The sequence below is a fragment of the Nannobrachium achirus genome, assembly GCF_963921795.1.
Source record: "Nannobrachium achirus genome assembly, chromosome: 3".
Classification (NCBI taxonomy): domain Eukaryota; kingdom Metazoa; phylum Chordata; class Actinopteri; order Myctophiformes; family Myctophidae; genus Nannobrachium; species Nannobrachium achirus.
Window position 1 is genome coordinate 41801018 of NC_137812.1, and position 27576 is coordinate 41828593.

At 39.8% G+C, this 27576-nt stretch overlaps 2 protein-coding genes across 2 annotated transcripts; both read right to left on the minus strand.

Annotated features, from left to right (window-relative positions):
* Positions 1 to 2758: 2758 nt before the first annotated feature.
* On the minus strand, positions 2759 to 5334 carry fabp2 (fatty acid binding protein 2, intestinal; the record flags this gene model as incomplete). Its single annotated transcript, XM_080722596.1, has 4 exons — positions 5204 to 5334; positions 3933 to 4105; positions 3200 to 3307; positions 2759 to 2809 (listed from the first exon to the last, which is right to left on the minus strand). Exons 1-4 carry the CDS (start codon positions 5268 to 5270, stop codon positions 2759 to 2761), a joined length of 399 nt encoding a protein of 132 aa, XP_080578722.1. The 5' UTR covers positions 5271 to 5334.
* A 4385-nt stretch (positions 5335 to 9719) lies between these two features.
* Positions 9720 to 27143, minus strand: gucy1b1 (guanylate cyclase 1 soluble subunit beta 1). Its single transcript, XM_080721601.1, has 10 exons — positions 27025 to 27143; positions 26456 to 26653; positions 23889 to 24119; positions 23114 to 23230; positions 20142 to 20275; positions 17156 to 17353; positions 15147 to 15384; positions 14254 to 14394; positions 11777 to 11931; positions 9720 to 10223 (listed from the first exon to the last, which is right to left on the minus strand). Exons 1-10 carry the CDS (start codon positions 27115 to 27117, stop codon positions 10091 to 10093), a joined length of 1638 nt encoding a protein of 545 aa, XP_080577727.1. The 5' UTR covers positions 27118 to 27143; the 3' UTR covers positions 9720 to 10090.
* Between the last annotated feature and the right edge of the window lie 433 nt (positions 27144 to 27576).

Below are 27576 nucleotides of genomic sequence, written 5' to 3' on the forward strand. Positions count from 1 at the left end.
ATATTGAATGCAAAATCTTGTACTGGTGCTAGCTGTCAATCTTTTGTAATTCTCAGTGATGTCACCATGTATTTTTTCAGTCTTCCATTCTAAGACATTGTTGGATACGTTTGTACAGGTAGTACAGGAGAGGATTATCACAACCCCCAAATCAATGAAGCAACCAGCACCACACCACATTATCTGGCTAATTGGAAATTGCTATGAAACTGCATGTGGCCTTTATAAAGTGAGTGTGTGTGGAGTATTAGCATGAGCATGGAAATAATAGACATTGAGTCCGATAGACATCGAAATTCTAAATGGTTTATCGGTAGAGCTTACTTTTATATGTGACATTTAACATGAGAAATTAACCATACATTATTTGAAGACGTATAGTGTATGTGTATATATATATAGGCATTTATTTTTATGCAAGGCTCAAACTCAGTTTATACTTGAATGTTATTCTGTATTCTTTTTCTTTCCCCCACCAAGAGTGTAGACTCATACAATAGACTATACAAACATATTTTGTAAATAGAAAACTATGATGCAAATAACATGCTGCAAAATGACATGGTATATTATGCAGTGAAGCTGGGTAATAGAATGTTCAAAATATGTCATATTTGTAAGGCTTGGTAGTTCATACATCCAGAACCACTACAGTGTAACTCACCGTATAAATGGTTATCAGTAATGAAGCTTCAGGTCAATGAGCCTGTTACTGTAGGCCTGCCTAAAAATGGCACAATTAAATAGATTTTATTGATTTTACATAACATTTTGCAACAATGGTATCTGTTGAATACTCTTAAGTCGTTAAATCTATGGTATAAACATACATGGAAATGAAAATATACTGTATATATATTTTTTATGTGCTTTCCATATTTTAAAGGTTTGTGTCTGTGCTTTGTGTAACCTCTCCTGAACTTTTAACATGATATTTCAATACTGGAAAAAACATCACCTTAAACAATCACAAAAAAAGTAGAAAAAGTGTAGCTACTATGAATAATTGTATGTTAATTGTATTAGTTAAATACTATTCTGTAAAGGACCATACCATTGTTCTGTTAAGCCCATTGGCTACTGCCAAAGCATACTGTATTTAGTTTAGTTAATTTTCTTTTTGTCCCCCATTTTTGAGACTTGAAACTTGCTTGAGATTGGTAATCCAACACACATGTCACAGTACTATTATTTTGCCAGCAAAATTAGGATATCATTGCATGAAAATAGTCCCTGTAGAGTGGAAACTATTCAAATGTTCAGTACTTATTAACCGTGCAGTGAGGTTTAGCCATTCAGGTAAGTTCTCAATTGTAATAGTTAAATGATTTAAGGAGGCCTTTTACAACTCTATGTTGTATTCATTATAAATAATAGTTACAAAATAATGTTATCATGTGGGGAGGGTCATATTTTCCCTGAGCAAACCAATAGTTCTATTGAAGATCTATCTGGAGCAAATTGAGAACCAATGTCCATCATATGGTTATTTGTATCACTCTCAATGTTTTTGTGTTTAATTGCTTTGGTTTCTGTATTTAATTTATTTTTTAGTTTGTATTTCATGTCAATAACTTTTTCTGTAAATGATGTGTCATAATAGGTTTGCTCTTGTTTTCAGTGGCTATATTTTGGATTGTGAATATTGCATTCTCAGTTGAATCAAGAGTGCCTTCACATTTTTGGTGGGATGTGTTATTTTCAAGTGTAAAAACACGTAAAGGGAAAGGATGAAAAGTGGTGGATGTCATTCAAATATTTGGAATATGCAATTCTCCTTACCCTGTACGTGTGTGTGTGCGTGCGTGTTTGCATGCATGTGTGCATGCATTTAGAGGCAGGGGCTGATACTTGATGCGTGAGGTCCTGAAGTATTAACCTACTACATCTGGAGAATGTACATGCTGAGTTACGGTTAAAGTCGGGTAAAGGCAACTTGTAATTACGGTGTGATTGTGAATAATATTATGTGTGTGAATGGAAAGGAAGCTGATGATTACTTTCCAAGGTCATTCATGGCCAACCTTGAAGGCTTAAGGTACTGTAGATGACTATCTCAAAAGTCTTTCTTTTGTTGTGTCACATACTGTCCGAGTTGGCATTGTATCAACTATATTATACAGGTTGTTGGACTTGGGACCTGGCCTAAACACAATATATCACTTCAACTTAATGAATAAAAGAGAATTTATACATTGTCACTGGATGGATATGATACATTTTAGTCTACTGAGGCCTGTGTAAAGTAGGACCTACTGTGACAGGCTGAGCCCAATTGCTATACTTGTGATTAGGATTTGCCCTTAAATGAGTACTGAAGTGAGTTGGTGCTTCAGTCAATACTTAATGAATTGTATAAGGAGGGAACCGTTTGAAAGAAACATGTACAGTGTAACTGTCTACACTTTATATTTTTGTAGATGTCAATATATATTTATTTTTATTCATTGTTAAATAAACTTTAAATTATTATGCTATCACTCTAAATGAGTATTCTTTTTTTATTGTGAGTGTCATTCTCTTGTGTTTGCAACATTGAGGTCTACATCATACAGCATTGAGCTTGAACGAAATGTAGGACAAAAACACAGACACCATGGGCACTCATGAAATTGCTTTACTTTTAAGTATCAAAACCCATTGCATCTTTAAAATTGTTCCACATATACTGTAGGTTTGAAATAGTCCATTTTGTACATGTTTACTGCCGTCTTCGGAGTCTCGTCAATCTTGTATGTATGTGTTTGACCAGTTTGCTTCAGACCTTCTTGAAAATCCTCTTTGCATCCACGCCATCATAGTTGTAGCTCTGGAGTGGGAAATATAAAGTTAGTTGATTCAGTATTTTATTTATAGTGTCCCTGCAGCCTTCAAGTTTAGAACCAAATGGTTAACTCTACTGTGTTTGAGTCATTCTTAGAGCTTTGGAATACCTTGAGCGCTCACAGCATGTTTGAAGTTGCCTCAGAATACTCAGATAATCAATGATTATGAGTGCTTATCTCTTAACTGTAAATATTGTAGCTCATGAGATCAATGTGTCATCAATAAAGGTTTACCAAGGACTGCAGATAAACAGCTGATAGTGACAGACAGACACACACACACACACACACACACACACACACACACACACACACACACACACCCGTATTCAAAAATATATGTACATGTCCTCAATGGGAACTAGATACAGTACCTGTACAAGTTCCCCTCCCTCAATGATTCTGGTGGTTGTCAGCGTCTTTCCATTGTCCTTTCTTGTGAATGTTCCTGTCAAGATGTTTCCCTCCAGTGCCCATGAACCCTGGAGTGCAATGAATCAAGTTGGCATGACATTAATGTATAAAGGTGTGGTCTGCTTCACTCAACAACATTGCTGTAATAACAATTATCTGACGATGCTGATTATGCAATAGCAGAAAAGCTGCTGAGTGGTCAAATAATGTCGGTAACACAATTACACACCAGCTTCAATGTATTGATCAATTACACAGCTAGTCTATCTAATATAACTCAAAATGTTGTATTAACTGGTAATAAAGAGAGTCTAAGGAGGGATGGAGGCAGTTGAGATGTGCTTGACTAGTGGTGCTAAAACATTTTCATGTATTTCGCCACAGATCCCCATGTGAAGATATTCGGTGCCAGGGACCCCATACAAGATTTGTGTTGTTAAAATGTCACCAAAATATAAAAAATGTTTCAAGATCTTTTTGAAAATAGCAGATCCAAAAGCTCACAGTGCAACACACATTGTGAGCTTGTACTGTTGGTCAGCTATTTTCAAATGTTCGATGTACTGTATATAGGGTTAAAGTGTTTAAAATGATTTTGATGTTATATCAGCTAATGTTGCTGGAGACCCCCTGGAACCCCCTCAAGGTCCCCTGGACCCCCACTTTGAGAACCAGTGTGCTAATTATTCTTACTTGAAGTTCTGTTCCATCTGCAAGGCTGTATTCAAAGGCGACTCCCAGAGTGAAGTCAATGTCCAGTGTGCGGAAGTTACTGCTCTCATTGACATGAAACTTGTCTCCATTTTGCGAAATGGTTACCTTGAGGCCATCATGGGCTGCAAGCTTCCTTTTCACCAAGTTGAGCCCTGTCATCAAATACACCAAATATCTTTTACAGACTTTCACATTGGACAATCATAGGAAACCTGTAATCATTTAATCATTTTGGCTGTACATGCAGTACTTCCTTTAATTGTACATAGCTCAGGGGTAGAGAAACCGTTATTAGAGCACGAAGGGTTCCCAGTTCGAATCCGGGCTCCCCCTGAGTTAATGTCGAAGGGTCCTTGGGCAAGACTCTGAACCCCTGATTGCTCCCGGTGAGTAGGTTGGTGCCTTGCATGGTTTCCTTCGCCACCGGTGTATGAATGTGTGCGTGAATGGGTGAATGTAATGCACAATCTATGTAAAGCGCTTTGGATAAAAGCGCTATATAAATGCACCATTTACCATTTACACTTTAAAAGGTGAAACGGTGCAAAGTTCAAATTACTAGGCTAATTAAAAAAAATATATATATATATCAATTTTTCAAATCAAATTAATTTGATTTCTGACGTGGTTGCAAAGTTTGCCATGTTTCCAACTTCATTTATGTGACCCCCTAATAAGTTGATTATCAAATACAACATTTCACATAGGTGTGAGGATGTAACCCGCTATACTATATTAATTTAATTTAAAATGTGTGATAATGCACCAATTCTATGAATAAAACACTGCAATAAAGAGACTTATTTAACTGATCTTGATCAGACTCACAAGGAATGACTAATGATGTTAACATTTCTCTATATTGTTCTTAAACACATACAGAGAAACATTCCAGACATTCAGCAAATATTTCACAATATCCATTTGTCCGTTTACTTTGCCAGTACTATGCTTTGCCAATGATCAACTCTACACATGCCTCATGAGGATAACCTTTGTATTTTTCAATCAATATACTGGCTCTGACAGGCTAAATATGTATGTGACAAAAAAACACTTTTTAAACTGATGTTCCAGCACCTGTTCTCTGTAATGTTTTGTTTGTCCAAAACCAAGGAACACAATGGAAATACGTCTTAATTATGTTTTATCCCTGATGTTTCTGTGAGAAATGTGTAGGCCTATCATGTGTTTTTCTTTGAATCATAATATGAAATAAATCAAATCAAGTCAAATCAATGACCACTCACCCATTTGTTCCATGAATTTGTCATAGTTTTCATTGCGGTCTACCTTCCAGGTGCCGTCGAAAGCCATGGTAGCAGTGCAGGGTGGACTACTAAACTCTAGGGAGTGTCTTGCTTTAGTCAGTGCCGTTCCTTTTAAACCATCATTATAGTACCTTATCTTGCCCCATATCAGTTTGCTGATGTGGCTGTTTAAAGCTCGGCTATTTTCAAGGCCTAAAATCCTCAGTCCTGGTTTGACTCTGAGAGTGTACTGTAATAGTCTACACTTTTACACAATTCAGAGTTCATCTTAACACTGAGTATTTTACTATGTACCCTATATGAACAGTGCAGTGGGTATCTGTGAGATACCATGATTTAGAATAGAGAAGTTGTCATGAATTAATTCTTAAACCAGAGAAAGATGCCCTTCTCAACGGGCCTGAAAATGAAGGCCCGGCCCCAACTGGGCCCTAACTGGGCCAGCACGAGTACTTAGCATACATTTTAGGCCCTACCTGGCCCGAAAACGTCAGGTCGGGTCGGGTATGGTCGGGTTTGGGAAGAATTTGAGAAATCTATCACAGAGTAAAAGTAATAAAATAATAAAAAATATATATTTTCTTTTTTCATTGAGCCCGAGGCCCTACTAATTAGCATACATTTTAGGCACCACCCTACCCTAAATGTCGGGTCGGGTTCGGGTATGGTAAGGTCGGGCATAATGTAACCTGCTTCATATCTGTTTACAAAGGGTGTTTAATACTCCATATGTTGTGCAGGGTGCAGGCAGACACACACACACACACGCACGCACGCACGCACGCACACACGCACGCACGCACACACACACACACACACACACACACACACACACACTGTCTGTTTGTCTTTCTCTGTACAAATTCTACATAGCAGTTTATTGCATTGCACCTGACTAAATCATACATCTGTTTGCCACAAATTGCTTTCATTTGAATATTCATCAATGTAGATTGGTTTTCATAGCTCCATTTATTGCACCTCACCTCAATCTAAATGAGTAATACTCTACACATGAGGATAACTGTAATAGTTAGAGAATGGGACAAACTTCCAGAGGAAGTGATCCAGGCTCCTTCAGTCAATACCTTTAAGAATAGACTTGGCGGAATCTGGTCAACACAATATTTTGTATAATTATAGGGCTGGCTTGTGATTTCATAGACTGGTAAACCATTTATTTATTGTATGTATAGGATTGTATGTGGGTTACGGATGGTATTTGTGGGGTTTGATGTGCGAGTGTGTGGGTGAATGGGTTGCAGGGTAGTGTGTATTGTGAATATGAATATCACCATTTAAAAGAAAATGTTTACATTTTGTTGAGACTGGCGTAGAGGATGGCATCCTGTGCCAGAAATGTTCAAATACATTTCAATAAATAGGCTAACCTTTTAGTTTTCAATCAATATACTGGCTTTGACAGGCTATATAGGCGATCTATGTGCCAGTCATGCTGTGAGTGGTTTAGTGAAATGCAGATTTAGATTCTGAATCTGGATATGGAAAACCAGTGAATGGCACACTTGGACCTTCGCCTAGTGGACCGGGCGCGTGCCATTTCGGCATCAATGCCTGTCGGCGTCGCCGGTTCGATTCCAGACAATTGGGCTTGAGTCATGATGACTCGACTTGACTCGGACTCGAGTCGCAAATTTGACGACTTGCGACTTGAATCGGACATAAGGGCAAAAACTTGAGTCGTGAACGCCACGCTAGGTTCACACTTTTATTGATTGATTGATTTGATTGATTGGAGACAGGCATGTAAGCGAGAGCACAAGCACGGAAGCAGCCAAACACTATGATCAGATCTGCATGGTATTTTTTGACATTTACTTTAGGAAGAAAGGTTTCGCTCTTCAAGATATAAACCTGAGATACTGTGACTCGACTTGAAAGCTTGTGACTTGACTCGACTTGACAACCTTGTGACTCGACTCAACGCGACGCGACATGACTCGACGCGACATGACAACTTTGTGACTCGACTCGATTTGACTTGACAACCTTGTGACTCGACTCGACTTGACTTGCCCACAACAGAAAAAACTTGAGACTTGCTTGAGACTTGGACCAAAAAATGACTTGCGACTCGCTTGGGACTCGGATCAGAGGGACTTGTACAATTGTCTGTTCGATTCCTGATCCGGGCGGCCTTTGCCGCGTGTCACTCCCTGTCTCTCCCCCATTTCCTGTCAGCCTACTGTCCTATCCAATAAAGGCAAAAAGCCCAAAAACAACACGTTCCACAATTTACATTTCTAAAACAAAGAAGACAAAATAATAACGTTCTTCTGGAAGGCTGTTTTGTGCACGTAAAATGAGTCTGTCAACAGACGTGCAACAGACACTTATCCTTTGACAAGTGTCTGTCTAATCTACTCTTATCTGACCAATCAAATTATCAGGACATGTCATTACATAACTCACCCTTATCTGATGCTGTTTCTGATCACCTTAGATGTGTTAGCTATTAGCAAACTTTACAACCTTCGCTGCAGCCTGCACTTCAAGATTTGCCTGGCATTATCCTTTATTTAGATAGGAGAGTATATAGAGAGACAGGAAGTCTATGGCAGAGATGGCATGACGGGATTAGGATTTGAACTTGAGTCTAGAAGTCTAGCATCCATCTAACATCTAGTGATTTAATGATAGGTGGAGCAATGATTCATTGTTTGATTAAGTATCAAAGGAGCTAATGTTGTCTTTTGTCAGACATTCTTACAAAGTGCAAGATCAGAACAAGATGAATTACAAATGTAACTTTTCAGGTTATACTGTACAATATGTCATCATGAAAGTATGATTTTTCTGTTTAGTATGCCAAAACAGTATGCAGGATTTTGTTTTTGAAACCTGTAGTCTTTTAATTGACCACAAGGGGGAATACTTCACAAGGAAAAACTTTAAAATCTTAAAATGAATCACTGGCCCTGAATTGTACTCTTTACACTCTCATGTCAATTTGTTTAATGAATGAATGAATGATCATCAATCAATCAGTCTGGCATAACAAGAAACAAAACAAGAATTAAACAAGACATCTCAAAACCTTTTCACTTTAGTGGCCTCTTTATTGTGTAATAGAATGAATACAGTGTCCAACTACTATAGTCTAAACTCATATAAGAGGCACTTGGCACACATAGGGGGGTTGGACTTGGGAGGCTTCACAACAAAAAGCAGCAACTGTGGATTGAATAATTACTGCAAGATCCAACACCACAGCATGAGACATCATACAGCAAGAATAAGCATGTTGTGAATGGAAATGATATATTAAACAGATGTGAAGCTAAATCAAACAGTGCAGAACAATTACATATTTGCAAAATGTATATGGGTCAAATAGTGATTTCTAACTTTTTTCCTTTTCTTTTTTTTTCATATATTAATTTTTGGTCTTTAGATTTTTTCCTACCATGTAATTCATAATAATAATAATAATAACAACTTTATAATCAGTGCACAATGTAAAGTAAAAATAAATATATAGATCTCTAAGATAAAAAATATCTCAGTGGTGATAATTACTCTAAAGAAAAGTAGCCGCAAAGTGAATGGCAAAGGCATAATACTATACTAATACTGCCAAAATATGTATCTTAAAACCTACATATATAGTGCATCAAATCATAGAATAGATAAATAGATTATAATCTATGGCTTAAGTATTGTATCATTACGTCTCCCTACATCAGACAGACCTTCATTGTACCTCTTATGGAACACACACACACTAACTAGACATAAAATATTGGCACATCAACTATGCCACGTCAATTGTAACACAAAGATTTGCTGGCACAGAGGTTTCATAGGTATGTTTTGGTGAAAGACCTTTAACTGGACTTTAGACTTAGACAAATTGCACAAAACCACAAGGGAAAGTTATAGAAGGACACTTGATGTGGTACTGTCGAATCAAATTATCCATTTCATATTCTTAATATCAGTAAAAAGACAGTTTATAGCACTACACATCTTATAAAAGTAAAAGCCTACACAAACATTAGAAAAGACTCAAAAAGCTTGCCAAAACTAAACCACAGGATCTAGATGCATACATATCAAGTGAAACTTATAATAATTTAAGAGTAATAACATTTCAAGATGTTAAAGTTGGTGAACACACCAGATTTACATACTGTAGGGTGGTGCAAAATGACTACCACAGAAATAACACCTGGTCTCAAAAGCACATGTAATATTAATATACAAAGTAAATATGTTTCTATGTTCCATTTAGACTACTTTGGCGCACTACAATTAAAGTGTATATGTAAAATATGTGGCTGTGATACTCCTGGAAACCAGGAGAGGTCATGACAGAACATGTGATAAGAACAAACATGAAAAGAAAAGGCTCGCTCAATTCAAAGCTAACTTTTGACCAACTTTGTTTCATTATGGAAAATATTATATAGATGTTCTTATAGAAAATACTACCTATAAATAACTTGTTTTTTTATTATTTGGTGTTCTAATATTTTGCACATGAAAATGAACATCTATTAAATCTACAATCCCCATGTTTCATGTCTGTTGTCTCTCTCTCAATGGAGAGGGGTAATTGCAATGACGAACTTGAACTACAAGATAATCTTATTGACATGTCAATCAGTAGGTCTCCTACCCGACACCAGGTTCAAAACGAGTAGGGAGACCACTTCCAACACTGCGGATGAGCTAAGTAAAACACACTCTTAAAATACAGCTTGGTTCAAACAAAAATGTATTCATAAGAATATGTCCTGGATTGTAGCTTTAATAGTGTTTGTTATTATGACTTATCTAGTGTCGTATAATAAGGAATCTGAAGTTGAAGTTGAGTTGCAGGAAAGAAAGCACTAAACATGTTTAATTTTCTGTGTCTGTACTTTTCCTGGACAGAAACCACACCTGCATTGGTTCCTTCTTTCCTTTCATGGAGACCGGCCCGCGATGCTCCAGATGAAACTGAGGGTCAGCGTTCTCAGCAGACTGCAAACACCTGGAACAAGGTTTCAACAAAAGGCAAACTTTATTGTCTGTGGAACATGTCAGTGTCTGCAAAGAACACCAAAAAAGGTATAGTCTCTTCTTAATTCTGGCTTGTTCACTATTTTTAATGGATTCTACCAGGGGATTTCAACCCTTCAGTGGCCAGTATTAAAAAAAGGCATTATATTAGTCTTGATTACCATCTAATGAGATCATTTTGAAGCTCTCTTACACAGACATTAGGGCTGACTTTGTGGAATGACCGTGTCATACAACAAAAACTAAATAAACTAGAAAGATGCAATTGGAAATTGCAAGTGTGGTTGCCGTGACGTGAGTCACACCTGCAAATAAATATCTCTGAATCTGTCAGTCCTTGTACTTATTTGAGCGTGTGTGCTAAACCATTCCATCCTTGTCTCTTTTATGCCCATGTATGGAGATCCCTGATGTCATCAATATTAAGCCCATATCTTGGAATGCCCATATATGGACATACTGTGTCAGTCTCATGTGGTCTATATGATGTCAGACATCTATGATGTCAGTCATCTCCATATTTGGAAAAGGTTTAAATTATAATTGTGTGTCTCTCTCTCCATATATGGAGGTGACTATCATCACCTGGATCTCCAAATATATACATGGAGACGACTGGATCATCACTTAGATCTCCATATATGGAGCTGGCTAATACCTCTACATCTGACATCACAGACTCCAGAAATGGATATAGCTCCATATATGGATATGAATATATAAGTCAATGGGGAAAATTAATTCACTAATAAATTAATATCAATTAAAACTATACAACTTTTCTCTACAGAAAATGATTCCGCACGATTCCCGTTTTGAAGCCGGTCGATTTGACATATGGCGCGACACGCGAGTGTGTGGTGCAAAAACTGTGGGAGGAGTAGCGCGCCACTCAGGGACGTGCTGGCCATTGGGAAAAGCGGGACAACTCCCAAACGGCCGGTTCATTCCCGGCAGGTCTAGGCCGGCCATTAGGAAAAAAAATAAAATAAAATGTCGGCCTTCGTTCCATTTTGGGGGCTGTGCGGCCAACAAAGTAAATCGTAACTGTCGGGCAGAAACCTTGTATCTCCAAGTTTCAAATTTATAATTTTTTTCACAAAGCCTGCTTCATCATACAAGGCCGTTGCACAAAAGTAGTGAAAACAGCACATCTACAAGCACACAACACCTCGCGGTGCGAGGCATTGTGTGCTTGTAGATCGGCTGTTTTCACTAGTTTAAATTATTTTTAAAATTATAAATACAAAACAAACGGTTTTGGACATATAAGGTTTCCACCCGACAACGACGAAATATAACTCAACTCCAACTCTTTCTCCCGGGCTGAATCAGGGGCCCAGCACGTCCCTGGCGCCACTCTTGAATAATAAAGTCGGACAAGTACTATAGTGTGTTGCCCTGTTAGGGCAACCACACTAATTAGCAAGTCAATACACCATAGCAAGGTTATTGTATAAGAGCAGGAGTAAATATCTATGATAATGTGCCACAGATCTGATATGAAAAGGTAGTTGATCTCACCGGTAAGTGTATTCAGAGACATTTATTCTCCCCTTTTCACCAGTAGTTTCTGTGCGGCTGGTGAGGTTGACTGTGTTTCCAAAAAGGCAGTAGCGGGGCATTCTCTGACCAATCACCCCAGTCACCACTTCTCCTGTGTGGATCCCAATAGTAATCTGCAAAGAGACCACAATACATACCCGACTGAAACCGCATTCCATTGGAGGGGGACAGCCATATCAGTTGTCATTTGAGAAACAGTATGCCAAAATCTAAATATGCCAAGCTCTAAGCAAATGTTCAGCGATGGCCAGAAACATTCATTATGTAACTGCAATACTGATAATTGATGAGGAAACATACACTGTAGGTGTAATCACGATAATTAGATACAACACATAGGGCTGGTGGTAGGTGACAAACTATGAATTAATTCATTTCCAAAGCAAAACAACCCTGACTGCAATAGTTTAGTCTTGAATAAATGCACTTTTAGTGTTTAATACAAGAAGTGTATTATACTGTAATTGGACAATGTAAAAGTTAAAGAGAGGACTATGTAAATGAATTGTGCCCAGAGATAAATAAAAGTTAAGATGACAACTAGGCTGTAGCCCAGCTTAATGTCTCCTGTTACTCCTACTGTCTGTTGTCATAAATTCTCGGCTGACTGCTGAAATGTTTTGGAACATTTCGGTGGGTCATTTTAAGGTCAGCCTCTTCATAAATCAGTGTATGGACAATATGATGCAGTCAGGTTTTGAAACCTTAAAATACTGCAATTGTAAAAAGAACTCTGGTTGTCCTCTCATGCTTTTCATAGAACATATGGCCTAATATTTACATTTTCACATCTACCGCTTATTGTCTCCAGCTTGAGGATGTGAGAAAGGGAAAAAAAACTCAGTTTGGAACAAATTTAATGGGAATCTATTTTTAACCACAGGGTGGTGAGATGATTTGAGACTGTCTCCATGGCTAATATTGGACTCCTCTTCAGCCAATGCCATGTGCCTCATAAACAGGCTTTTGTTAAACAGACATTATTTTCCAAAGTTAAGTCCCAACAGTCATTGATACAATAACAAACTCAACAGTTCAGGTTAAACAAAAGTCTGCTGTTTTACATCAAAGCTTTTCCTGCTTGTTATGTCTGAGTGGAAATGTGTTCAGTTGCACAGACACATTTAAGATCATTATCCTGCTGCCTGCAATCACTAATCAAAATGGTTCCATGGACAAATAGCTAATTTTAACCTGGGTTTTAATGAACCACATTTATTATGATGTCATGCTTTTCTTTTTCTCTCTCTGTGTGTGTGTGTGTGTGTGTGTGTGTGTGTGTGTGTGTGTGTGTGTGTGTGTGTGTGTGCGTGCGTGCGTGCGTGCGTGCGTGCGTGCGTGCGTGCGTGCGTGCGACGTGCGTGCGTGTAAAAGTGAGCAAAGAATAGAGGTGGTGGTGTGATGTGCTGTTACATTTTATAATGTAAGTTTTACATACACAACTAGAAGCAGTGCTCTTCCGAGCACCATGTCAGGTATTACTGTAGTTAGTGTGGCCTCCTGGTTGCGCTAAATGTGAAAAGGGTGCCATGTCTTCTTTGGCCTTTAACGGCAATGTGACACTGCATGCATGATTTGAGGCATTTTGTTCCAGTTCATTTGTTCCTTGACCTAGTGGCAATGTGCGTGCAGAATTTGTCTGTAATCACAAGCTGCATTCATGATTTAAGTAATTTTGTTCAAAATGGACCAATCCTGAAAACTTTGAAAGCCAATGTTAGCCAATTATGATGGAATATGAAATATCAGACAGATCCATCTTGATCACATGACTATAGAGATACAGTGTACTGATTTGCATGATTTTTGGATAAAATCTCAAGGAATAATAGGGAAAGAATTGTTTTACATAAGTCGGCCTCCTGGTGGCGCTATAAAAGGCAGATATGAAAAATGCAGGACAAAGGGTTTTCCTTGGCCTCTAGGGAGTGCACATAAAAAGTTGTACATTGGTCAGTGGAACATGAATCTGCCTGTTATAGTGCCACCAAGTGGCATTTATTCCTCTGCCTATTGGGACACTGTTGCCTACTGTACCTAGCAACTTTAGAGATCTGTGTTTTTCAACACCGTTTCAACATGAATGACATTGAATGATGTTACAAAATGAAGGCAAGATCTACTAAAATGTGTATTGGTGTACACACACCAGATGTATTGAAGACAAGAGCAATCTCTGCTAATGGCAAGAAATCATGGTCCTTTACCACTTTCAACCTTTCGAGCATGTCATTATAGGCAGAAATTGTTCAAATATATTATATATAATAATTAATACAGTGTGTGTGTGTGTGTGTGTGTGTGTGTGTGTGTGTGTGTGTGTGTGTGTGTATATATATATCGTAAAATAGCAGATAAGCATCACAATACCCTGTGCTGTAACCTTATAGTTTCGATATTCGTTGTGTGAAGATGTATATCGGGCATGTGTGTACCTGTACTGGCTCATCATCCACTTTAACCTGCCCAGCGATCTCCATCATATCAAGAGCCAGGTGGCTGATGGACTGGGCATGGTGGGTGCACGGCTCTGGGAGACCACTCACTGTCATGTACTTATCACCCACTGTTTCAACCTGTAGAAAGAACACCACCACCACGCAATTATCCATCTTCACGCCATCAGCTGGGTGTCGTCAAACCACAGTTTGCTTTTGTTTCGCGTGACGTGACAAAGCTCCTTTGAATTGAAATGACATCACGTGTTCCTACTGAGTAACAATGGCAGTTCTCCAACAGCACAGCCACAATCGAACTGAAACATCTTGAGACAAACACTTAAACACTTACGTCAGCCTTAAGACATCCAGGGCCTCTTAGAGGGCAGTTAAAAAAAACTGGGACCACCTAGTCATTGAGGTTGTAACGTAAATATTACTTCTTTTGGTGACCCACTGCCTGAAACCCATCCCTTGGAAGTGGCATGGTCTGTTTGACTTCTCAAAGTGCATTCTTGTCTGAAAGCCTAGAGTTTAAATCTGCTGCATGAGGACTGTAAAATGGTGCAGTCCCTCTGTAAAACTACATTTTGTTTGTAAGTTGGTACAACCTTTCTTACGAGGAGGCATCCAAGTCAGTCAACTTTAAAATACTTTTCATGTTACTGACTTGTATGAGTTCAAACTGCATATTATTTCAGAGCTGGTGAATGCAGGTCACAGAACCATGGTTAAAGCACTCAAATTCCCAAGTTTAAAGGACTAAAGATCTACCGTACAGTATGTGTCTGATGTACATATGATCTTTCAGTTGTATAGTATAATCTGTTATTCCAAATGGCTAATCTGCATGTAAATAGTCTCTCCTACATAGAAATTGCGCCGCTGACCTTGTACACAAATGGGTTCTTCCGAGAGTCTGTCAGGATGTCGAATCGTGTGTAAACATCATTGAGCAGGTTGACAATCTTGATGGCCCCTTCGGCGGAAGCATGCTTGCTGCAGAAGACATTGAACCCAACAATGCCGCTGAAGAGGATGGTCACATTGTCATAGCGTTTGGCTGGGACCGGCCGCTTGTGCCGCAGCTCATTGGCCACAGATGGGGGCAGAACGGAGTACAGCAGCCTAGAAAGAGGCAGAGAGGACCACGCATAGATTAACACAGGGATCTTCAACAGGGGGGCCCGGACCCCTAGAGGGTCCTCAGAGTTACTACAGGGGGGCTGCCAAATCTGTATGATACAGAAGGATAATTCTTTTAAATTAACAACTTGAACCCTCGCATCCCTATTCTGTGGAGTTTAGCCAAAAATAGCAGATCAATAAGCTCGTAGATCGGTTATTTTCGGCAAATAGGTTTGGTGTAGAGTTAAAAAAGAGCAGACCAAGTACAGAGTGAAAGGTGAAGTTTACAAAGGATCGACGATTTAAGTGGTTAAATGTCTGAAAAAACACATTAATACAAATCCAACATAGACTGATGACAGTGCTGTCAAACAAGTCTATGAATCTATCTATGAAATCGGTGAAAATCTGCATCACACATTTATACAATATGTAGAGCTTCTTCTCTCTCTCTGCTAAGGGGTCCTTGGCCTGACAACGTTGAAGACCCCTGGATTAACAGAAATGTGACAGTGCACTCATGGAGACATGTGATAAACCAAACACGCCCCAGGGTCTGTCCAGCACTATGTTTGATATTGGAATGGCATTTAACTTGAACAACACTCCACACCTATCGCTAAATTCTTAACACAATCTGTTCCTCTCAGACAGGGAGGGTGCCGTTACTATGGTAACTGGTTAGATCATGGCAGACCGTCAAAAGGGAAAATGTCTTAAAAGATGCATCAGAATTGAGAAGGTCACATAACACAAACGTAAACGTGCCACTACATGCACACACATTTGCTATGCATTTCGGACTTAGGTCTTAGAGAAATCACATGCTTTCATCATCAGAAACCACAAAAGCACCGCGAAGCAGTGAAAAAGCGCTGCTCTTAAATATTTATAGTGGGGCCCAGGATTCTAATCAATGTTGTGAGCCTGAATAATCTCCCGAGGCACTTTCAGAGTAGAGTATGACATGAGGAATAATAATGGATTTCAACAGCGAAGACAAAGTATTTTCCTATGAGAAGATGGGGTTGCAAAAGCTCTTGCTGAGCAGAAAGTGCATTCCACTTCAGTTGTGTCCTGCTGCTGTGCCAGATTGCCACGACAGATCCTTTATGGAGAGCCAGAGTCAAATGTAGACTCAAAATGACATGGACTTGTAGAATAGTTCATGCAAATATGTGTCTAACAATAGATTGTGACTGTATTAAAGCTGATCACGCAGTCCTGCAGCCATAATACAACCTGCTTGCCCTATATGTAATATGTTTTATTTCCCCTTGTCTCTTGCTTCTGTTTTCTTGCAAGTACCGGTACTGTATGTATTGTGTGTCTTTTAAAATGAATGTCTTCTTGCTAGTCTTCTTCACAGAGAAACTATAGTAACCACTCTGCCTTTCATATTTAAACACACATATCGTAAACCACCAACTTCCGTAAAAATGACAATGCATTTTCCGGAAGTGGGTGGTTTAACAAGGCTACATATCTGGCAGAAATAACAGTGGTTCTGTGTTGCAATAGGGTATATCAGCGATTGCACAAATTATGTCACAGTAAACATTCAAATTATTTATAACATATTCTTATACCAGGAGTTTGGGTCAATCTGCTTTGGGGTAAACCTATTGCTGGTGGTGTTTTGTAAAGGTAGCATTCATGTATAATTATGATATGGCCAGGGAAAAGCCCCTCATTGCCTAATAAAACATACATGTTTGGTTTGTAGACTGGACTGATGGCCCATTAAGACAGGGGGGAAAAAGGTTCAAACCTATCCGTTTTCTTCTTCTCGTCCTCCAGGGCTCGGAGTGTGTGCTGTAGACGATCAGTGAGGATTTCTAGTTCTTGGGTCAGCTTGTACTCCTCGCGGAACTGTTCCCCCAGCAACACCAGGTCACGAGTGGCATCATGCAGCGGGATGTCACTCAGGTAAAGCCCTCTTCGTGTAAGATCATCCAAGTTCATAACGCTAAACCACAAGGAGAATGGAGATCAAAACAGAAAACAAAAAACACAATTAGTTGTTAGAATCAAGGTCGGGTGATGCTGGTAATCATAACCTTACTGCTACCAATATGCGCCCTTATTTCAATTATTTACATCAATAGTACGCAAGCTTTAAGCAAGTATCACGGAATGAACGTGTGTTATGGCTCGATCACACTGCCCGAATTTTTGAGCCGATTGTGCTGTCGCCGACCATTTTTGGCGCTCGCCGACAAAAACGGCGTTCTGATTCGAGATCGGACGTTGCTCGCAGTCGCAGATCGTTTTGCTCGCTGTGTATGAAAGACTCTGCGAGCAGGTCCGTGCGCGATTCCAGCGCTCGCCGACAGCTTCCCGAGCGTTTCTAGATAGACCTAATAGGCTAATAGGAGCTTTGATTGTCACTGTCACAGCGCAGTGCGCACCCGAGTGCGCTCTCTCTCTCTCTCTCTCTCTCTCTCTCTCTCTCTCTCTCTCTGTGTCAAATGGAGACGCACGGAGCGACGCGCGTTGAGAGAAAGAAAGGGAGAGAGGTGGGGGGAGAGACAGTAGACAGACAGATATACGTTTATTGCCGATGTTTTAATTAGTTTGGCCGCCCGTACTGCAGCCATGTATTTAAATAGCCTACCGGCGGGTTGAAGATCAAGAATTTAACATGAGGAGAGCTGGAGACTGCATGGAGAGCGCATTATTACGCAGCGGACCGTCCAGCGTATAGATCACTATATTGCTGTTTCATGACTTTCATCATAATAATATAGATGCTGTTTCATAGCATTATAAAACCAATGCATCTCACAATATGTTGATAAAACCGCAGCAGCAGCATGGCTGGTGTTAATATGAAAACATCGAACAGGTGCGGAGTGCGCTGTGTGTGTGTGTGTGTGTGTGTGTGTGTGTGTGTGTGTGTGTGTGTGTGTGTGTGTGTGTGTGTGTGTGTGTGTGTGACACGCAGGCACGCACACACAGCGAGAGCGGAAAATCATTTACGCCCGCAATTAGAATAAAAACAAATGTAATATTGGCTATATCATCTGGGATGCATCCTGCCTGGTGAAATATCTGGCAGTGTGTGACCCCTTGTCGGTGATCTGTCGGTGATCAATCTTGTCGGGGAAAACCACAACGAGCCGATTTCAAGAAAGCCACTCGTGCAGTGTGAAATAATCTAATGATCTGATGCCTCGCCAACCACGCAAAATCGTACAGTGTGTTCGAGCCATTACCATTTTCCAAAATGGCATGAAGCAGAATTAATGCATTGGTTACATCTTATCTTATTACATTTTACATTTTATAACATTAGGGCATTAAGAATTTCAGTCTGTGATTTGTTCTTATATATAGCAATGACATTTTGTAATTCAAAATGTCTAGATATCATTTAGAAACCACCTTTACTCGTGATTGACATAGAGTAGTTGAATTAAGATCTGTAACAGAGGTGTCAATTGGGTATGGCAAGGTATGGCAGCTGCCATATATTGGCTACAGGGGGAAAAAATAAAATGTACTTTAAAATTAATTCATCATGCCTGTTGCTAAGGTATGGCAACATGACTGGTGTCTTGCACGCGTGCCTTTAGCGTTTGCTGAACTGACGCCACTGATCTGTAATGTATAGTACAGACATGCCGGTACATATGCCCCCATGTCAGACACGAAAGAGGAAGTAATAAAAAACACAGGGTCTCTGTTACAAGTACCCGTTTATGGTCTTCGTCAGGCTGACCATAAACTATACTGGATATAAACATATAAACTACTGTGTGTTTTTGCCCCTGTCTCCATCCGTCTGCATGTCCCTCAGTCCGTCTGTCTGTGAGTCTGTGACCAACTAATCTCCGGCACTGTTGGACCGATCAGGGTGAAACTGTACACGCACACTCCCTGGAGGCCTCTTATAGCATTAGCCGTTATACTGTAGCACCAGGAAAACTTTTTTTTTAATATTACTCCTACACCTTGAGCTATATTTTTGTCCATGCCTTATCCCTAAACGTCTTTGTCTTTTTTTTTTTTTTACTATTTTGACAAACATTTTAAAATACTTCAAATAGCTGATTTACATGGACATCTGAACTATTTAAAAAAAAAAATTGAAATAGTAAAAAAGGCACAGAGGTTTAGGGATCAGGGGTAAGGCATGGACGAAAATAGGGCCCCGCCCCCTTATCTCTGTAGTCATTTCTCATATTCCATTCCTATGATTGCCTTACAAACTTTGCAGAAGTGCATCATTTTGCACAAAATGCCACCAATCATTAACCCAGCCAGCTCCCGATTGCTGTGAAACTTTACATGCACACTCACAGCAGGAAAAGGAGGAACCTCAACCCCAACATTGTCACTTCGGCCTCATGTACATGGTGGCACTACTTAACAGCCCTCTTAATGTTTTGGCCAATAACTGTTGAACCGTGGCTCCTACAATAACAATGTAGTCTGCCACTTGTGCCAGACTACATTTTCCTCCATTTAGCGTTTTCTTCAAAACAAACACACTTTAACTACAGCTTTTGTCCAAAACTAACACAAACCAGTACACAAATATATCTGGGGCCAAACAAACCATTACACATTATCTCTGGGGTCAGGTCATTCAAGATATATTTCAGATCCCATTTCAAGAGGTTTGCGGGCCCTGGGTAGTAGTACACACTAAAGCACTAAAACTATACCTATAATTAGAGTTTTTATAGACTTTTATATATGGTTTTAGCACAGACCTTGATATCGACTGGACAGCCACATGTCTACAGTACCTGGGTGAGCAGAGAAAAAGGATGTTCTCAGCCTCCGGCAAATAAATCATCTGTCCTTTCAGCCTGAGACAACTGATCTCCACCCCGGTAAGCTCGTCCTCATTTTCCACAGTCTCCACATTCAGCAGGCCCTCCTGTCAGGGTCACATCACATGTTCAATCACTGAATACTAGAGCAGTGGTTCTCAACCTGTGTGTCGGGACCCCCAGGGGGCTCCCCAAATTATTTTGGGGGGTCCCCAGATGATTAGCTTAATGTGCAACACTGTTTTCTCACTCAACAGTAAACAAACCAACATAAAGTTTAAGTTTATAGATGGTATCTAATTTAAGGACTTTAATACCTCTAAAATGACAAATTAAACATTGGCCAAATTGTCAAATATTAGACTTGCTAGGGGCGCCCGGTGGCCTACTGGTCTAAGCGCATACCATATAGGCATTGATGCCTGGCGGCGTCGCCGGTTCGATTCCCGATCCGGACGACCTTTGCCGCATGTCTCTCCCCATCTCTCCCCCCCTTTCCAGTCAGTCTACTGTACTATCCAATAAAAGCATAAAAGCCAAAAAACAAATCTTAAAAAAATATATATATATATTAGACATGCTCACATGCTACATGCTCACAACGCCTCGCGTCCTCGCTAGGCGAGGCATTGTGAGCATGTAGATCTGCTATTTTCACAATAGAACCATGTTATAAAAAATGTATATACAAATGCCTCAACGGGTCCCCAGTTCAAACAGGATTATTTGGGGGGTCGTGGAATGAAAAGTTTGAGAACCACTGGACTTGACCATGTCATTTTATAGTGTATTCTTCCATAGATATGTAAAACACTATATCGGACAACTCCTTTACAGAAATGAAACGAGGAAAGACATAATAGAAAATTGGTTATTATCAATTTTCTGAGGGAAATGCAGTAAAACACAGGATAATGCAAGGTTGTGCAAGCACAGCAAATACAGGTGCAATGCAGGCAGCAAGTACTGTATAACAACATACATTCCTGTTTCTGAAACTAGTCTATTATTATTATTATTATGTTGTTATCGGAATCGGCAGTGCTGAAAATGCATATAGGAAATAAAGCGGGTGCCCCCCCACACATTTCTATTTAGCCTTTGCTGTCGTTTAAATCACTCCTACTGGAAACCAAATTAGCCAAAGCCTATGTACATTATCTACTCACTGTAGTTAGCTGCTAGTGGAAATTCATGTATTTTAAAGATACTTTAAAATATATTTTCATGAAAGGAAAGCAGGGATCATCGTCATGCTTACTTGGGGTGGACACTTTTGCCAAAATAACATTTTTGCCACGGACATACAAAATGAGAACACAATAATATTACCAGAAACACATAAAGAGATCCTGAATGACCATAACAGGTCTCTAACGCTGAGAGTGAACAAATGGAACTGGAATGGAAATGGTTCCATTACTCTCTCAGTGTTATGGGGGTCCTTGCAAATAACACATTTGAGAACCACCAGTAGTACTAGTGGACTCCTACTGTATACTGGTGTGTAAAACAGAGAATCTAGAAAACTTCCACAGACAAGTCTTGCCACGGACACATTTCTCTGTGTACGGACATGATATTGTCCCCTGACGGAAAGCCTTTTGTGAGGCAGAGTTACAGACTGGCTTGAGAGACTACTCTTAAACTACTGGTTGTTATAACAACATCACAGCTAGAAGGTCCTGGGTTTGATTCCCGCCAGGGGACGCTGTGGGCGTGTTCTCTCCTCCACGTCAACAGTGCCCACAGCCCCACACCCTTGGTGGGGTTGGCGAAAGGGCCTTTCTGTGTGTAGTTTGCATGTTCTCCCCGTGTCCCCTAGGGTAGGTAGCCTCACAAAAAACATGCAGTAATCCTCTATACTCTATACTACCTCCCCCTGTCCAGCCGGGGTGCCTGATGGAGGAGAAAGGAACTGGTTTTAATAACGTGTTCCTACTACACGCTACGTCCACCTGGGGAAGCTCCCCCTGTCAGGTGATAAGAAGTGGCCTGCTCACTCCTCATGCACTGAAGGAAGCATGAGCTCAGTTCAGGGCTCCCCCCTGGTTGGCAGAGGGAGAGCAGCCCCCCGGATTACAGTTTAGGCAATCGGCACTGGGTCAAAAATGGGTTACAAAATCGTGGGATAAAAATATAGGGGAAAAAAAGAGAAAAAGAAGTAGAAATAAGTGGAGAAAACATTTCATATAATGTATCTAAAACTAGACTAGGCCTACTAATTCAGCTCAGCTGCTTTTGTTATTTGAGTTAGGAACTTGCCATACACTTGTTTTTTCACATTCCCACTTCATCTTCCTGCCTTCACATTAGATTTTCTGTTGTAATCTATGAACCACATTTCCGTCATGAAAAGATATATTTCTCTCAAGCATAAGGCCTTTGACAGATTTTATGGCCACGGACTTGGCTTTATCGTCAGCCCCAATATTTCTCTAAAATAACCAATAAAATAAAAACCAGAAAAGAGGTTTATGGCCACATTCCATTTTGTACAATCAAAACATTCATGTAGATAGACTCTGTTTGGATGAATGGTGTATTTTCAAGATTCATGCTCACTCAAAGAGGTACAACCAGCAAAATGTTGCTGTGGCATGTTCCATAAGACAGTATACAATATAACTAGCTAATCCCAGGTTTCAATGTGGCATTTATTAACATACCACCACCTCACTATCTTCATGTAGTCTTTTAATCACCCATTAAAGCCAACTATCTTCATCATGGATATATCCTGATGACGATAGTTCACTGTCAAGACATTGCTGTCATTTACTGATTAAGGGATTACAACTGTATACCGAGCTATGGTGACTGTGTATTATTTTGTTGCTGACACTACTAGCAAGATAAGTGGAAGCAACACACACACCAAATTGCTGGGGATGCTGAGGTTTAAGTTGTTAAGACAACAGGCTGACCAAAGGTTGTTTATGTACCTTACTGCGTAGAACGAAGACAGTGTTGATGTGAGAGAGGATGCCGTGGTAACTGAAGTCGATGTGTGGACGGACCAAGGAGAACACTGAAGGGAGGTTACAGGTACCAGGCTGGAGCTAGGAGAACAAATCCAAACACATGTATGCTTGAATGACACATGATGAAAGCCTCATTCATACATCATTGCATGACAGTGTTACTCTTCAAAAGATTAACTGATTTTCAAGCTACCAATGCAATGAAGTATAAATTATAAGATTACAAACTGTTTTCTGTTGACAATGGGAACAATTTATCTTTTCAGAGAATTTGTATTGCTTTTTCTTTATTGTAGTATGGAAGGATTTATCAATCAGTAAGTATTAGCCAGTAGCTATGCCCCTCCCAAAAAGCTTTTGTCCAATGCTAGCTTAGAATAACTTCCTGCTTGCCAAGGTTTGCCTTGGCAACAGCCTTGGCAAGCTGCTGGTTGCTAAGCTAGCATTGGACAAAAGCTTTTAGGGGAGGGGCATAGCTACTGGCTAATTGCACCCTTTCATTTGGTTACATTTGTTTCATTGTGTTTTTCCACTGAACACTGGAACATAAAAATTACATTTCTGTTTTCTTTAATGCTTTGTAAACAAAGAATTGCAACACATAACTATAAGCTCACAACATGGCACAGTATCTGATATAAAAAATAAAATAAAAAACAACATGGAAAGGATTATGAGGCAAAAATAATTGCGATTGTATCAAATAATTGCAATTAGGCAATTATTTGATCCTCACCTGTGGCAGCACTCGGTAAATGGCGTCCCCGCACTGTGTGAGCATGAGGTCCTTGTCGAACATGAGGTGGAAGGGGAAGGCCTTGCAGAAGGTATAGGGGCTGATCCGCGTCTCCTGGGTGCCGTTCTCCTCCACGCCGTCCAGGTCCTCGTAGAACGCCTCCTCCTCCGACTCCTTCTCCTCGATCAGGAACTTGATGTGGTCGCACTCCTCGCTCTTGTGCTGCACCACCTGCACAACGTGGACGCATACACCAGCATACTGTAGATCAGTGCTTCTCAACCTGTTAGTCGGGACCCCCAGGGGGGTCCCCAGATTATTTTGTGGGGGCCCCAGATGATTAGGTTAATGTGAAACATTGTTTCCTCACTCAACAGTCAACAAACCAACATAAAGTTTAAGTGTATCTGCACATTTCTAAAGTGACAATTTAAGGACTTTTTAATACCTCCAAAATGACTTAAATGACAACTTAAAAAAATAGCCAATCTACCTGCTCACAACGCCTCGCAACACAAGGCGTTGTGAGCATGTAGATCTGCTATTTTCACAATAGAACCGTGTTATACAAAATATAATGCCTCAACTCTTAGTGCTCGTTAGGTTGGGGGGGGGGTCTCCACTCCCCAGTTAAAATATTATTAATTTGGGGGTCGCGGCCTGAGAAGATTGATAACCACTGCTGTAGATCAGTGGTTCTCAAATGTTTTCACGTCACAGACCCCCAAATTAATATGAATGTATCTGCAGACCCCACAGATCTGAAAATATTTTGTGCCAAAATTTTATCTTTTTTTTATTTAGATAGATGCAGTATATAGAGATGGAGCTAGTAAAATATATGTTTCAAGGATATGGTTCATTCGTTTATTGGCACACAAGGCATGCTGACGTCAAGATGCTGTCTGCGTCCTGTTGCTATGGTAACAGTGGGTTATATTTCCAGAGATGAGGTGCCACATTTTGGCCATTTTCAGGTTGTTTCATTACACACAGAGCATCCTCTTAGAGGGTGTGATGTAAAAGCACATCCTCTAATGCAGGGGTCTTTTCAGGCCAAGGACCCCTTAGTCGAGAGAGAGAGAGAGAGAGAGAGAGAGAGAGAGCGAGAGATGAAGCAGGGACGCCCACAACCCATAGATACCATATAGTTTCATCGTTTGACGGCACAATCATCAGTGTATTTTGGGTTCATGTAAATTTGTGTTTTCAGATATTTAACCACTTGAACCGTCAATATTTCATGAATTTGACCTTCCACTCTGTACTTGGTCTGCTCTTTTTCACCAAACCTCTTTGCCGAAAATAGCCGATCTACAAGCTCACAACGCTTGGCAGCGCAAGGTGTTGTAGATCTGCTAGTTTTGGCTAAAGTTGTAGATCTGCTATTTTTGGCTAAAGTTCTCAGAATATGGACACTAGGGTTCAAGTGGTTAATATAAAAAAGGAGAAAAAGGTTTCTATCACGCAAAGATTTGAACGACCCCCTGTAGTAACTCTGAGGATCCCCTAAGGGTTCCGGACCCCCTGTTGAAGACCCTTGCTCTAATGTCTAATGTTCTCCTGCTAATACAGGCAACACATGATAGATCTAATGATAGATCAAATTCCACAGCTATTGGTCAAGATTATTGTCTCTAATATAGAGCATGCATATTAACATGACTATAAAAAAGCGGTGGAGCTGTATCACCCAGCATGTTGCTAATGTTGTTGATACTGAGATAGATCACTTAGAATCCTAATTGTGTTGAGTTGCCAGAGAATAACTGTCTGCAGAGCTACAAAATGTGTACAAAGTGTACAGACAAGACTAATGATCTAACAACATACTGTACAATTAATCCAAAAACCTGTCTGAAAGACTTGATATTCCTGAGCAGCAGACCCTAACGCAGTTCTAAATATATGCTCTGACTCATAGACGTTCGCCAAAAGCCTTACTTCAACTCAACACTGAATTTATCATTGGACGGTGCTTTTCCCATTTGGGAATTTGGGACCAACTGAATTATTTGGAATGTTATCGTAGTGTTCTGTAACATTAAGATTTGAGTTTTCCATTACTTCCTTAGACACACAAAAAACACATGCTTGCATGCATCGAAATGAAAGATTACACTGAAGGGACCCTGGTCAAAGATTTGTGTAAAACCTTAAAGCTCTATAATATCTTGATAGAGTTTTTGTTCAGTAGCACTGTCTCTCCAGCTTTCTAATAGACACAAAATTAACTTTCAGGTGAGTTGCCAATTTATCCAATCAGGAGAGAGAGTATGTACCAATTTATCAGCTTAGATTTTATACCATAATCCTTTTTTGTTTTATCACTTCCAATTTCACTGTATCCTGTATCCGGTATAGTTCTCTGTCCTGGATGGATAGTCTAAAACTTTATCTTCTGTTTACTAAAGAGCTGGAGAGAAGGGGAGACCCCTGTTACTGAACAAATACTCTATGATTATTAACAGAATATAGAGCTATGCAACACTTTTAACAAACTGAAATATCACTTACACTACACTGTCAGTAACAAGGGCAAATAATATGTAAGTAAGCAAGCAGACCTTCATCTTTATCTCTGTTCCATGGATTTGTTGAGCAACAGTCTTAATGATGCCGATGACAATGTCCTGCAGACCTTCCCTCTCTGAGTAGTAATGAAGTATCAGGTTGTTCCCCTTCTCTGCATCTGTGCAGCGAAAGGAAGGAGCCCTCATCCCTGGATAGATGGTACCCAGGTGGTCATGCAGGGCATCCAGATTCTGAAAATTACATCAAAGAAAGCAAATCTTGTTTATGTTTCCATGTTAATCTTAGCATAACTACTTTGGGCATGTCATTATTGTGTAAACTCTCAAAAATAGACTAGGCCTATATACAGTACTTAGCCGAGGCCAAAGCTAACGACACATTGCATCGCAACGGATTGTGAGCTTGTAGAGGCTATTTTCATGTTGATTTTTCACATATACATTTTCAAGTGTATAAAGATGCACAGATTACAAGGTCTAAAGTGGTTATGGTCATTGCAGGTTGTGTTGTGATGAAAACTGCACAAGAAAGAACACTACAGTTTCTTCTTGTATTCCGCTCTTCTGCAAATGCTAGAGATGAAAAGCCTACATGTACTTACTTGCAGGAATTCACGAACATTAGACCCCAAAACACGCAAGATGGTATCGTATCCTGATTCTTGGCAAAATTCGAAGAACATTTTCCCAAACATCTGCAAAATTTGCCCCGCATCGATCTCTGAAAAGATATGCATTGCTGATCAGTTTATACAAAGGTAACCAGAAAATAATGTCCCTATACAGTACCAGTTGCATTCTGTTATCTGTTTCACCACCACCAATATTTAGATATTATAGATCCAGATACAGTAGTGTGTACTGATACTGTATATCAGCTGACTGCCACTAGTATGAACACAGGACAAAAGTGAGGGATTACAAAATACAACATGATTAGGACACTTACTAAGAACTTTACTTGCAGCTGCAACAAGGTCATATGTTTTGGAATCATCATATATGATTCTAACAAGGAATTGACCCTCAACATCAAGCTGGGCTTCCCTCCTGAAAGAAAGATCAGTTGTTTAATTATTTAGCATCACAGATACGTTTTCTTTTATTTTTTGGACAGCTCAGACAGGCAACTTTGCTAAAGATTAGATTTGACT